The 13,406-nt window shown below is 37.3% G+C and overlaps 1 protein-coding gene across 4 annotated transcripts in view; it reads left to right on the forward strand.

The window, feature by feature from the left end:
• Window positions 1-3,030, forward strand: part of LOC124288543 (dual 3',5'-cyclic-AMP and -GMP phosphodiesterase 11A-like) — an 89,035-nt gene extending 86,005 nt beyond the window's left edge. For all 4 annotated transcript variants that reach the window (XM_046725087.1, XM_046725090.1, XM_046725089.1 and 1 more), the window contains 2 exons: window positions 523-606; window positions 1,070-3,030. In XM_046725087.1, the coding sequence (XP_046581043.1) occupies window positions 523-606; window positions 1,070-1,195 (210 nt within the window). In that variant the 3' untranslated portion in view covers window positions 1,196-3,030. The remainder of the gene's footprint in view (window positions 1-522; window positions 607-1,069) is intronic.
• Window positions 3,031-13,406: the final 10,376 nt, after the last annotated feature.

Genomic DNA, 13,406 nt, shown 5'->3' on the forward strand with positions numbered 1-13,406 from the left:
TATGTATGTATGTATATATGTATGTATGTATGTTTTGGATGTATATATATATGTATGTATGTGTGTGTGTATGTATGTATGTATGTATGTATGTATGTATGTATGTATGTATGTATGTATGTATGTATGTATGTATGTATGTATGTATGCATGCATGCATGCATGCATCTATGTATGTTTGTAACAGTCACTTGAGCATTAGGAGAAAACGTTTCAAATGGATAGTAATCAGTTTTAGGTGAAACAGAATATTCAATACTCACATTTTCAAATGACATCATTATCCCGTATGGTGAATGAGAAAATGAATTTCTTATACGAAACATCTATTTGACATTAACTAGATGGAACTGCCATGTTATTTGACAACAACGCCTGAATACGTTCCGTGGAGAGTTTTCCTTTTCCATTTGTTAAAGTTCTTTGTTTACTGTGAATCAATAGCAAAGGAACCACACGGCTTATCGGTGACAAAGAAATATGAATTTCTTACAACGAGATCATCTTATTTCTATGTTTAAGGCATGCATGGACAGAGAAAAACAAGATGAGATTGCCAAGCTGCAGCTAGGCTGGATTGACGGAATTTGCCTTCCCCTGTATAAGGTATTGGTCTTGCAAACTGTGCTTGAAATTCTTAAAAGACATTTTGAAGTTGGGCCAACATGAATACATGACACATTTTGTGGATTACAACTTCTTTTTATTCTTACATTTCAAAGCCAATTCTTGCTCATTCATCAAGTGAAAAATATATATATTTAATCTGCAGACATTTTATTTGACAGAGGTTTTAGCTTTATTATATAAACACCCAATATCATCACTGTTTTATAGAGTCTCATAAATACAATGTCATGTTCATGATATAGTCGGAATCGTACAATGGATTCTGCTCTTAACAGAGATTTGTTTGTGTCATTGGACATTTTTTCGTCGCTTTTAATGCATTAGCCCTTTTCACAGAAGTGTAATTTGTTTGATTTCTCCCACTTGTATTTAGTTAATTTTAATGCTTGCTGATGCAGGTTAAACCTTTCTCAATATATCTGCGATCTGTCTATTTCAGCATTTGGCTAGGATGGACCCGATGTTCCAAGAGATGGTAGACGGGGTTCTTGGAAACAGGGCACGCTGGGAAATACTTGATGCTGAACGTTTGTCAAAGACAGCAATATTGGAAACTGGAGTGTAATCGCTTATGCACTCAGTCGTTGCCATTATCCTTCGTGATGAGGAACTGGATTTCAAGGACCAGTGTTCTGCTTCACAAAGTGAGCGGAACACCGAGTGATTTTCGTCAACGGAAATGTAACACTTAAATACGAACATTCTAATCACTTCTTTACATCGTGGCAACTGTCATGGGGCCTACAAACCTACTTCAAATTGGAGATGTTTGTTTTCATGTTGTTTATTGCCTCACGCCAATATTCCAGCTGTGTGACGGCGGTCTGTAAATAAATCCGGTCTGGAACTGATCATCCTGTGATTGACATCATGAGCATCGATCTACGCAACTGGCATGCGATGACATGCATCAACCAAGTCAGCGAGGCTGATCAACTGATCCCTTCTTACGATAAACAGAATTGTTGTACACCAATTCTAATCCCTATCTTCATGGGGAGAAATGAAGACAAGTGCTAAATACAGATCGATGCGGACTCATGATACTATGTGCACATTGAAAAGAATGATTTTATTGATTTTTTTTTCGTATTTTATTACATGCCTTTGAACACGATTATTGCGAATACTTCATACGAAGCGCGCTTGAAGTTCAAACATGAAGGATCTGTGATTTGTGAGAAGTCGACCTCTGATGTATCTAAATGTCATATACTGAGTTGGAGTTTTCCGAATGCTTGCATTTCACTATCCATATGAACATTAAAGGAAAGGTACATATGTGATATGATGTGAGTTGATAAAATTCACCTGTTGTTATATCACACATGAATATGGATGCTACAAGTCATTTCCCGAAGATATGAGCAATGTTCGTGATGATACTTCAGAGGCAACTCCATGGTTAAAGTCTTCACTCCTCACGAGGATTTTGTGTCCCCTGCTGTGATGATATTTGAATATTGATAAAGGCGGCGTAAAACAATAATGATGATTTGAACCCGAAAAGTATAGTATAACACATTCATTCATATAATTATGGTAATGAATGCATACTTTTTAGGCTCATATGGATAGTAAATGTCCGGTATTAACAAAGGAATAGAATTGTCTCTCAAAAGTCTCAAATACTAAGGTGTCTCCATAACTACTATGTGTTTTTTCCTTATTCAATTCAAATTAATTCATTTATGAGTTGTAAGGTTGTTTAGGTTTTCAGGTAATACATTATCTTAACCGTTGCAAGGTGCAAGATTTCATTTTCAGCCAGTCACATCTCAGATATTAAGACACATATTTGTATGGGTATTGATGGCATATTCATAAGGGTATCTCTGCAGTGATGGACAAAACTCACTGAATGACTGTAAAATTTTTGGGGTACCTTTCAAATATTTTACTGTTTGGGGTATTGTTGAGACAACTGCTGCAACGTGTACAACAAAATGCGGAAAACAGTGTGGATTATAAGACCTGATTATAAGCATGTAAATTGATTATCAGACCGGATTGTAAGCATGTAAAAGAAGAGAAATCCCATTGGACGCCCATACATATATCTCTTTGTCCTGAGAAAATATGTGATATAATGCACTGCTAGTATCACATACAAATAAAACTTATTTCATTCAAATGTTTTATGGTAAGGAGACTTACAACCAAACAATTATATTTCATTCAAATGTTTTGTCCCTTTTTGGAGATTCAAGAGTTGTCTCATTACAATTCAAATGTGTTTATACATGTATTGCTTGCATGCATCTATGAAAAGAGGTATGCATTTAGCATTTCAAAAGAATATGACCAAGGAGCTGTTATGCTGAAGTTTTGTATGTTCAGACATGTATGAGTGATTGCAGTCGGCATTTGTTTCGTTTCTTCATGAATAAAATATGTTAAGAATAAGGTTAAAGTCTTACAGCGTCATCAATGTGTACAGGGGCGGTGAGGCAGCCTAGTGGTTAAAGCGTTCGCTCGTCACACCGAAGGCCTGGGTTCGTTTCACCACAGGAGCACTATGTGTGAAGCCCATTTCCTGTTGAGGGAATATTGCTAAAGACAACATGAAACCATACGCTCACTCAATTATTATCATGCACATATTCACTTCCCTGAGTTTGGGTAATCTTCATTGGCAACATCCACCTTTTGTATGGACAATAAATATCAACAAATGGTTTCATCTTTTACTCAGAAGTGAGTGAGTGAGTTTGTTGTCATGCGGCTTTGAACAGTCGCAATGTGTCAGTTATATATCGTTAAATCAGCATGACGCTGCATGACAGCCCAACGATATAAATCGTCTACCGCCTCCTTGGAACCCCCTTGGTATGGTGTAGACAAACCAAGTTTCGAAATCTGGGATTCAAACCAACGATCGTCGTTTTCTGGCGCCTGGTGGACCTAGATGTATAATATAAGCTGGATAATATATTTATGATTATGTATGAGATATACGTTACCAGCCAATATGATTGCCTTTTGACAGATCTGCTACGATACGGTTTCAAGCAATTGCCTTTTGACAGATCTGGTAAGATACGGATTCAAGCAATAAACTCACATTGCGTCAGAATAGTTGACTTGCCTTTGCATGTGTTTATAAGGGTGCCACTGGTGGGGCAGAATACGCTTATCCTTTCGCCACTATATGACAGAGATTCATGAAATACATGCCCATGATTTAGTTGTACTACTTTGCAGTAGATATTTACTGTTTATTGAATGGGCTTTGTGACAATTATTTACTTCCTGTATAGTGTGTTATTCGTGCATCATGCATCATTAACACTGTAATAATTTTCGCACTTGATAATGTATATATGATAAATCAAAAATATCGCACAAAGTAAAACATGGAGTCGTGAATAGAGTTTATATTTAAATCATTGCCTTCTTCACAGTGAATGCTCCTCTCGTAATGTCGAAAACGTTTCCTTCGCATATGTCCATATTTCCATCTAACTTTAATGTCTCTGTGTAATTTAAGCCAAGAACAATGTTGGATATTGATCCATATTGATCCATTTGCACAGTTTCCCCAAAAGAAAATCTTGAAACATTTGTTACTATTTCCCCAGGCATGTTTTCAATGTGGCTCAATTTTTATGTTTTCATGCTATTCTATGTCCAAACCTGGACATTTAAATATTCTGTTTTAAATCATAATAAACTGGAAGTGACAAAAAGGAGGATGTCTTGAAAGTTCAAAGCTTTACCATTGTCGTTCTACGATTTATCGACGTTGAGTGTCTTGCACAGTTCACATATCTTTTCTGAGTCATGACAAGTTCCTCCTTGAGAGATTGATCTGTACTATATTGTCATGATCAATATTTATGTGAAATGTTTAAAAAAAATAACAACTTTGAGAGAAAGAAAATATTTGACAACATTAAAGCACACAGCCAACGTGCTGTTCTCTTATCTCTAAAGGCGCCTATCGGGTCACAAGAACACTTTCAAAGATGTTTCTGAAAAATATATCATGCTGGGTTTTTGAAGACCGTGCAGCTTTTTTCCGCATTGTGAGAGAATATGTCCGGCCTAATTCAGCACAGCGTCACTAATCATCTAATCCATATTATAAGGTTACTTCACACGTATGAAGTGTTGAAAGGGACTAATGTTAAGGGGTTCTCCTCTTTTATTTTTGGAACCTTACATATCCTCTGTGGCGACATGGAGGGCGTATCTGGGGAATTGAACGTCTGGCTATAATGAACTGTATCAGTGAATGCTGGAAATGGACAGGCCTTGCGAAGTAAAAAGAAACTCTAAAAAAGGAGGAGGAAAGGAAATTAGACATGACGTAAGGAAAAGATCAGAGTTCATGTTTTTAAGGATCGATTTCAAAAACCAAATCCTTAAATTTGTTGTGAACGTAAGAACTGGTAGTATTTTGTTAAGGCATTTTAAAAGTCACAAGATGAAACGGAAATAGAGGCTCCACGTTGTTTGCATGTTTAGGTAAATTAATTACTCTGGGCATAATATACTCTCCCAAAGAGTAATCGATCTTAAAATATAAATTCTAGCAATTACTAGAACAGGGTTAAGTAAAGCTTTCTTTTCACCCAAACATTTCCTATGGTTTGCACTTGCTGCACGCAGAAGCTTCACACACGGGAGTCATTCCTGATTTTGGAACTTTCAAGGACGATTAATTCAGTTGACCATCATTTCTGTCCATCTTTGCGATTCTGCTTACCATTCCTTGTTTGATTTCAATCGTTCTTAGTGTACTATGAAAGAGCGATTTCGCATCTGCCACACATGGAGTGAGTGATTAAGTTTCGTTTTACGCCGTTTTGAGCAATATTTCAGCAATATCACGGCGGGAGACACTAGAAATGGACTTCACACAATTCACCCATATGGGGATTCGATCCCGGGTCTTCGGCGTGACGAGAGAACGATTTAACCACAAGGCTACCCCACCGCCCCTACCACGCATGGAACGTCTACGGGCTATTGGTTTGGCCAGTACATCTTGCGATTAACAATACACACACAAATACAGAATGTTGAGAATCGGCTCCACTCGACATGATCGTTTGATACAAATCCAGTATCTAAGAAATCGATCTAAACGTCGAATCAAATTGCTGCAAACTTTCATTTAGTCAGAAACTGTCCACATGCAACTCATCCCTGTGTTCGACGATGTTGTGTCGCCCATTACAAATCTTCAAATTGCAAAAGGACATATGGTGTACAATACCTCGAAATTAGGGTAATATTCGCCGGTTATGTTTCATGTTTTCAGATGATTCCTGGTGCACTTGTCACTTCCTTGATAGGCGTTGAACATCATATGAGTTTGAAGAATACATCCACAGAATGCCATGACCACAACCTTTCCCCCATTGAACAGATCTTAGACTTGACAGGCTTGTGAATCATGGCTGAACTTAGCCGGGCGCTTCAAGAGGAGTGAGACAGAGCTCCTCAGATTCCCAATGGGATACACAGTATGTTTGGAAGAGTGAATGACTGTTAAACAAATCTTGATGGTATTAAGCATTACTGAAAATATATCCAATCTTACCCCAATCTACTGTCATACATCACTACAGGTTGTAATGTGTTCAGAATTACATTATTATTATCATAACGCTATGACTAGAAACCAATATCTCTTACAGTTACCTACTTCTCAGATGCTCTGTATGCCAAAATCTTTGAGACGATCGCCTCTGACGGCATCCATAATTTACCTAACTGTACCATATCAGTATCTGCCATATTCGTGGATTTCATATGCACGTGACAAAGACACATACATACGCACGCACGCACGCACGCACGCATGCACACACATAGTCGCACACACAGAGGGAGAGGGAGAGAGAGAATACAGTGTATCAACGTTACGAATGACAAAGCCATCTCTGAAGGACATTGATGATGTCAGAATCGTTACGAATGACAGATAGAGAGGGGAGGGAGAGAGGATGCAGTGTATCAACGTTACTGATGTCAAAGCCACCTCTGAAGGACATTGATGATGTTGGATCCAGTGTAAAGCTCTCTCAATAATAGTTTCAATTTACCCAAAGAAACTGCCAAGGCGCCGGAACTAGGTCCAACGCCACTGGAAACACGAACAAACGCAAAGGATTCTAGAATCATTATCTTTTTGTCAAATGTTACATATTTTAGCAAGAAATGTGCTCGGAAATTGCTGTCAAGAAAATCCCCTATTATAGGCTTACGATGCAGCGCATACGACGCGTGTGGAGGAAAGAAACAGATTTGGTTTCTGCACGGTCAATCCAAATGCATCTGCAAGTATTTGGATATTGTTACTGGATGTGGGTTAATTCAAGGTGAATATATGAGTATTTGTTGGTCAGTGAAAGGAATTGCCGACAATGTATGTCCTCTAAGTTAACACGCATCTCAAACTTAAATTACATACCTGTTCTTGTTCTTTGACAAAACGCTTTTTTGACTTTCTGAAAAACTATAGCAAACCTTTAGCAGCGTCTAATAGTGTGTGAGTCGCCATTGCGTGTTGCTCGGGCAATATCCTCATGATCACGGACATCAAGTCCTGTCGTGATGATTTATGCATATATATGCATGGTTCTTCGCTATTTCATGGCGTCCAAACCACGTATTGTTTCACCAATCACTTGGATGTTTCAGTACCCGCTGATGGGAATAAAAGGAATTATAAAGCCCTGAAAGAGGGAATGATTAATTTTTCTCTCCAAAGGTTTGACTTACATTAATATGAATATGATTATAGATCACACAATTAAACACTCCAGTATACGCCATATTACTTATTTTTTATGGATTATATACACATTTGAAAATATTTATTTAAAGTTTTTTTCATCAATATCTTCATGGCTAAGTTCCCCTCATACTAAAGGTTATACATCTTTTTCCGACAAAATTGTAAATCATCCAGGTGACTGTCAACATCAAAACAGTTTAACTGTAATTAATTTACATACAATAGTCCCTTCATAAAATATTTCAGATAGTTTGAACAAGTTTGCCAACCGAGATATGTTTTGATAAGTGACCTTTGTAAATACCTCTGCATTTGAGGTTCCACATTTTGCAGTAACTTGAACATCCATTTTGGTTTCCGTTAGATAATGAGCTGCCGATCTTAACGATGCCTCTTTATATGATCCCTTCTCATGCATCTTTTTTCCTGAAAACGTATTGCTGGTGGTGGAAATAAACATGAAAGGGACAAGTGTTTTTAAATGTCATCTTGAAGCAACTGAAGGCGGGTGAAATAATGAACCAACGAAAGTGTTGTATACCGTTGTTTGGTCATATATCGATCTTTATGAAAGAGTGTTATTCCTTAGTATTGAATTATGAACAGAACTAAACGTGGTAAGAAGTCTTTCAAGGCCTTGAAATGTTATTTTCTGGATAAGGAACTTCCATATTACAACAGAAACGACTTTTCGGCGTAGATTCTACTAACACATTTATCAAACAAGAATAAGACATGCTGTTATAGAATAATTACATAGTAACAATAAACGTGATTGAGGTTGTCACATCCCAGACAGAAATGGAATGAGTGACAGATGAACGGATGTCACTAGCAAGGGATTCAGTACCTACGAAGCCGCAAGGATACTACGACCGATCAGTTTCTTATTACATAGAGATGTGACGTTCTTCCGGTACGCAGTATCACTTATGTTTCATAGTCACGTTATTTGTCTGGTCCAGACTCGATTTGTTCACAAACAACATCGTACAGCTGTAATACTGCTGAAACAAATATGTACTCAAGATATAGTCACAAGTGACAATAGAGATTTGTTTATGGATTTGGAAAGGGTTTTGTCGCTTCTATTGTGTTTAGCGTCGTCGTAGCTTTGTGACTGTTGGGATTGCCACACATGTATATGTTTATATTAAAATCATCATGCAGCTTTGCTATTAGAAGCTAAAGGGTAGCCAAGTTGTTAAAGCGTTTGCTCGTTACGCCGATGGTGCGGATTCGACTCAACACATGGATACAGTGCGTTGAGTCTTACTGATGGTATGTAGCTGAAAGAGACGTAAAATGGTACTTACTAAATCACTCACTTACTTAGCAGTTAGATACACATTCATAATACCTAATGTATCAAATTCCCATATCGAATATGTCCATAAATGCAGGATGCCGGATCATCCCTATTTAAAGTGCCAAAGGTTGGTGGCTCCTCAGGCGTTCTAATGGAGACAGTGCCATGTCATTACAAGGCCTTGAAATGTTTTTCTCGTTTGTCTAAAATGAGTACTTCAATCATAAGTGCTTCTAACAATTTCCCCACCCTATTATATGACACACACCGAGTGGTGTGATTGGTGTTGACATTTAGTAAATACCGAAGACAACCTTAATTCGTGTGTCACGGTAGGTCTTGTGAGAGGAGTGCCCAACTAAAAATGAAAAGTCAAAGGGACATACAAATCGAGTCGAGTATTAGAAACAGATTCAGTTAGGCGCAAGAGGCATAAATAGTTCTGAAAATTCTGTGAATTACAAATTAAAGATGACACCAGGTGTTTGCAAATAGGGCAGCTATCACTCAAGGCATTTACAGAGAAGTGCTGGTTGGTTATCTGACACTGCACATACAGTATAGCACAGGGTAGGCACTATTGCACTTGTGTGGGGATCTCAAACTAATGACGATACTCATGATCAAAGCCCCACTTGGCTTCAAACCTGTGTTCAGCGGATCATGACATAACGAAGGAACGCAACCTCTTGTGGCTGTTTGTATTTATGAATTATTTACTAAAAGACATTTTCAGCAAAATATATTATTGAGATATAATGCAAGATACGGATAGCAGAGAGTGCTAGTCTCAACGAGATGGAATACTAAATAAACTATCTGCATTAATATTGGCTTAGACGAACACGTTACATCTTTGTGAAAATCACCGTCTGTCTTAACATATCGAATCCTTGAAACTTCATTGGGACGAGGAACAGGTGCGCGGTTATATATTAATTCAAACGATAATAACAAGGAAAGATTGATGCAAAAGTATTGTCTTTTACTTTATCAACGTGAATGGGCAATCGTTGATCCATAATGAACTGTGTATTCATTGACAACTACTGATAAAGAACTCATAAAAGTTACATCCAGATGAATTATGATGTGTCAAATGGATGAGTGCCCACTGCCTTAATGACACATTGTAATGCAAAAGAAAACTTTCTTATTCACAATTTGTGATATTCGGAGTTCGTGTTTTAAGATTTGAATAGATATGTTCAACTTTCAATGTATTGCACCGTATGAATCTCCAGATATGATGGGGATACTGATAATATATACTATTGCAAAAAAAGAAACGCACAACCCAGAAATCCGTTGCGAAAATGTTGTATTTTCAAACATTTTTAACTCGTCTACAATTAGACTTTAGTACATGAATTTTACATCAGTGTAGAAGAAGGAAATCTCATCAAAATCAACATTTTCAGGTAAAGTCGATTTTTTACTTGTGCAATTGTGTAAAATCATCTTATCAACACTTTTGTTACATATTTTGACGATTGTCTGAATACAATAGGTAATTAACAGATTTTTTAGAAATACAAAACCCCTATGCGTTTCTTTTTTGGGATAGTATATATGGTATATACACGGACTGTACAATAACGGCTTGAAGGCGTGCTGAAAGGATAAGTGTTGCTCTTGGTTCGCTGACAAAACAAACAGCGATGTGACGTTGCAGTTGTGTTATATTTTGAAACAAAAATGAAACAAATGTTATCAATACTGCAAATGGTTAACGCTTTTAAACCAGACGGGGTCTCTTTGGGATTGGTTGTTCCCTCGAGTTGCTGGTTCATACGTAAAACAGTCTACGCTTCTCACTCTATGGGGTGTTTAGTTCTCCCGCGTGAAATTTGTCACATCCGATCAGCTGCCAGCTGTCTTTGCTGACTCATCATACTGATTGTATATTTCCTAATGGTTAATCCGTGATCCTTCTCATAGTTGATAGCGGACTAATCTTTTATATCGCGTGTTATTAAGTTACATTTAGCTGCTGATAGCAAAACTGTGAGCTTTGTTCTCAGTGTTACTTTATTCTAATTTGATGACACAGTGAACTCAAAAGCACAGTTCCATGACACTGGATAACTAAAAATGACTCAATGACTCTGTGAACGGTATTTAGAAGTGATACACATAAAGGCAAGAAGTTATGGATGTCAACTTCTTTTAAATTGATTGATGGGCGTTTCATCAGGTGATGAAAGAATAAGAATATACTCCGAAACGGTGTGTCTATTAAATAAAGAAGCTGACATCCATAAATTCTTGCCTTCGCTCAATGACTGTCAAAGACGTAAAGTGCTAGTTTGTTTGTTTAACGCCGAACTATATATATCCCAGCTATATGATTCGAGTCTGGACCAGACGAGCCAGTGATCAGTATCATGAATATCGTTTTATGCAATTGGGATACGATGATGTGTCAACCAAGTCAGTGAGAATAACCACCTTATCTCGTTAGTCCAGGCTAACGAGAAGCATGGGTTGCTGAAGACTAATTGTAACCCGCATCTTCACGCGTAGTAAGGTACATGTACTAGTGTTTAAATAGTGTAAGAGTCTTATCAAAGAACAACTGTCAAATTATCAAATTCCTATACATGTTCACCAGTACGTTTCAGGGAGGACTTCACCAATATTTCACAGTGAAACATTCACGATCTCAGATTTCAGCAAACTGTGTCCTTCTGTGACATTTAAAGAAAACGCATTTCTCAAAACTAATAAAGCAAAACCAAACATGAGCGAGCGATAATTGTGCACTGCTAGACACGAAGGAAACATTCACTATTGGAAAATCGAAATCGTCTCTGGTGTCTATCATTAAAACTAGCCCTGTGCCCTCTATTATACCCTATAACAAGCATTATTAGACCGCACAAGATCTGCCTCTTAATCCGACGTCCTTATGTTGTCTTTATGTAATGTTGATTCGATCCCATCTGCAAACGTTTACATCTAATGTGCTCTCTTGAGAGAGTCTTTATTTCCTCCAGACGATCATCCGAAGATCAAACATATTATATACAGATAGATACAAGAAAGGGGGGCAAAGTTACAAAATTGATATAGATGTATATACAATTATATTAATCAAGATGAATACCTAAAGCTACAATTTACATAAGAACATACATGTATAAGTGTATACAATTAATTTATACAAGAAACTTCCGAAAGTGGACATACATCATTATAAATCTGCAGAGATCAATCAGTGTAACATTGTAGGAGATGTCGTCTTATTCGGTAAATGTATAAAGAAAATCGTAAAATGATTGTTTCCCATGTCCTTTGATCAACATTTAATTATCATTAAAAACAGTTTCACCTCCAAATAGAAAAGAGAGCATATCGAGTTCATCCTGTGATTCAAAGGCAACATAGGTTTCCACATCAAGAATGTCAATTATAAACACAAAAAAATTCGTTTTTCTCAGTGTGAAGTTGTTCACAGTGTAGGAGTATATGAAAATCATAATCGTAAGTATATTTGTTGCAAAGGTTACATTCTTTAGATATTTTGCCACGTGATGGGATTTTAATACATATTTGGAGGGCAGATTTATAATTGGGATGCAAGTATGCCAATTGCCAGAGGATATGATAGTTTAACTTGGAATGGACCCGTGCATAAAGCGTCATGTTTGTATTACTTGAGGTTTGCATAACCCATCTGTGTTCTTCATAGCTATGTACGGATGTATTTACAATTTTTCGGCATTCGTACTTTGGAGGGAATACACCTTCTTTAATATATTTTTCTATGTGTGCATGTAAATTATCTTTGTAGAGTACTGATAGCAGATCATCACAGATTGAAGGGGGTTTTGTAGATGTGGTTATTGCTGCACAAAATATGTTTTTGGCAAAATTATTACAAGAGATTTTGCATAGACGTCCAAGAAAAATGAGTTTACATTTGTCGATGTAACCAATGAGTGTCCACAATCCCAAATTTGCAATAGTAGAGTCTGTTGGTGATCTTTTATCAAGCCCCTGCACAATACGAGCAAAATATCGTTGTGTAAGTTCAAGTGCATCGGCTTGTTGACCTCTAATGTTAGGTAATATTTCACAGCCATAGAGGCTTGTTGTAAGTATAATTCTCACCCAGATTTTGACGCATGTGAATGGGTGGAGTTGAGAGTGATGAAGTCCCGCAGATCTTAGGGAATTTATGTTTTGTCTTGCTTTCTGACAATACCTAACGATTCTTGTTTTTGTTGGGAGATTATCAGTTAGGAGAACACCTCCGTAGGTAGTTGATTCAGACTGGGGGATAGGCGTATCACCAAGGCGATACTGGAAGTTAGAATATACGGATTTTCTTTTGCTGAAGACTATGGTACTTTTAGCTGGGTTGTAGGTCAAACGCCATTTGGAGGCATATGACGACACGATGTCTAATGATGATTGTAAACCTTTAGGTGATGCACTAATAAGCGTGGTATCGTCAGCAAGCAAGACTGCAGGAACATGCATACCGTATACACAAATACCACAACTGGCTTCTCTGAGAGCAGTGATAAGGTCATTTATAAAAATAAGGAAGAACCAAGCTGAAATAACTCTTCCTTGGCCAACACCTTGCTTGACACAATATTTGTCTGATCTCTCAACCTGGTAACAAACAAAGGATTCGCTATGAGTATAACAGTGATATAAAAGATTCCAGGTATTACCACTTATACCAATTTCATGTAATTTATA

The sequence above is a fragment of the Haliotis rubra genome, unplaced genomic scaffold (genome assembly GCF_003918875.1).
Source record: "Haliotis rubra isolate DU_JTF1 unplaced genomic scaffold, ASM391887v1 Scf42, whole genome shotgun sequence".
Taxonomy (NCBI): Eukaryota; Metazoa; Mollusca; class Gastropoda; order Lepetellida; family Haliotidae; genus Haliotis; species Haliotis rubra.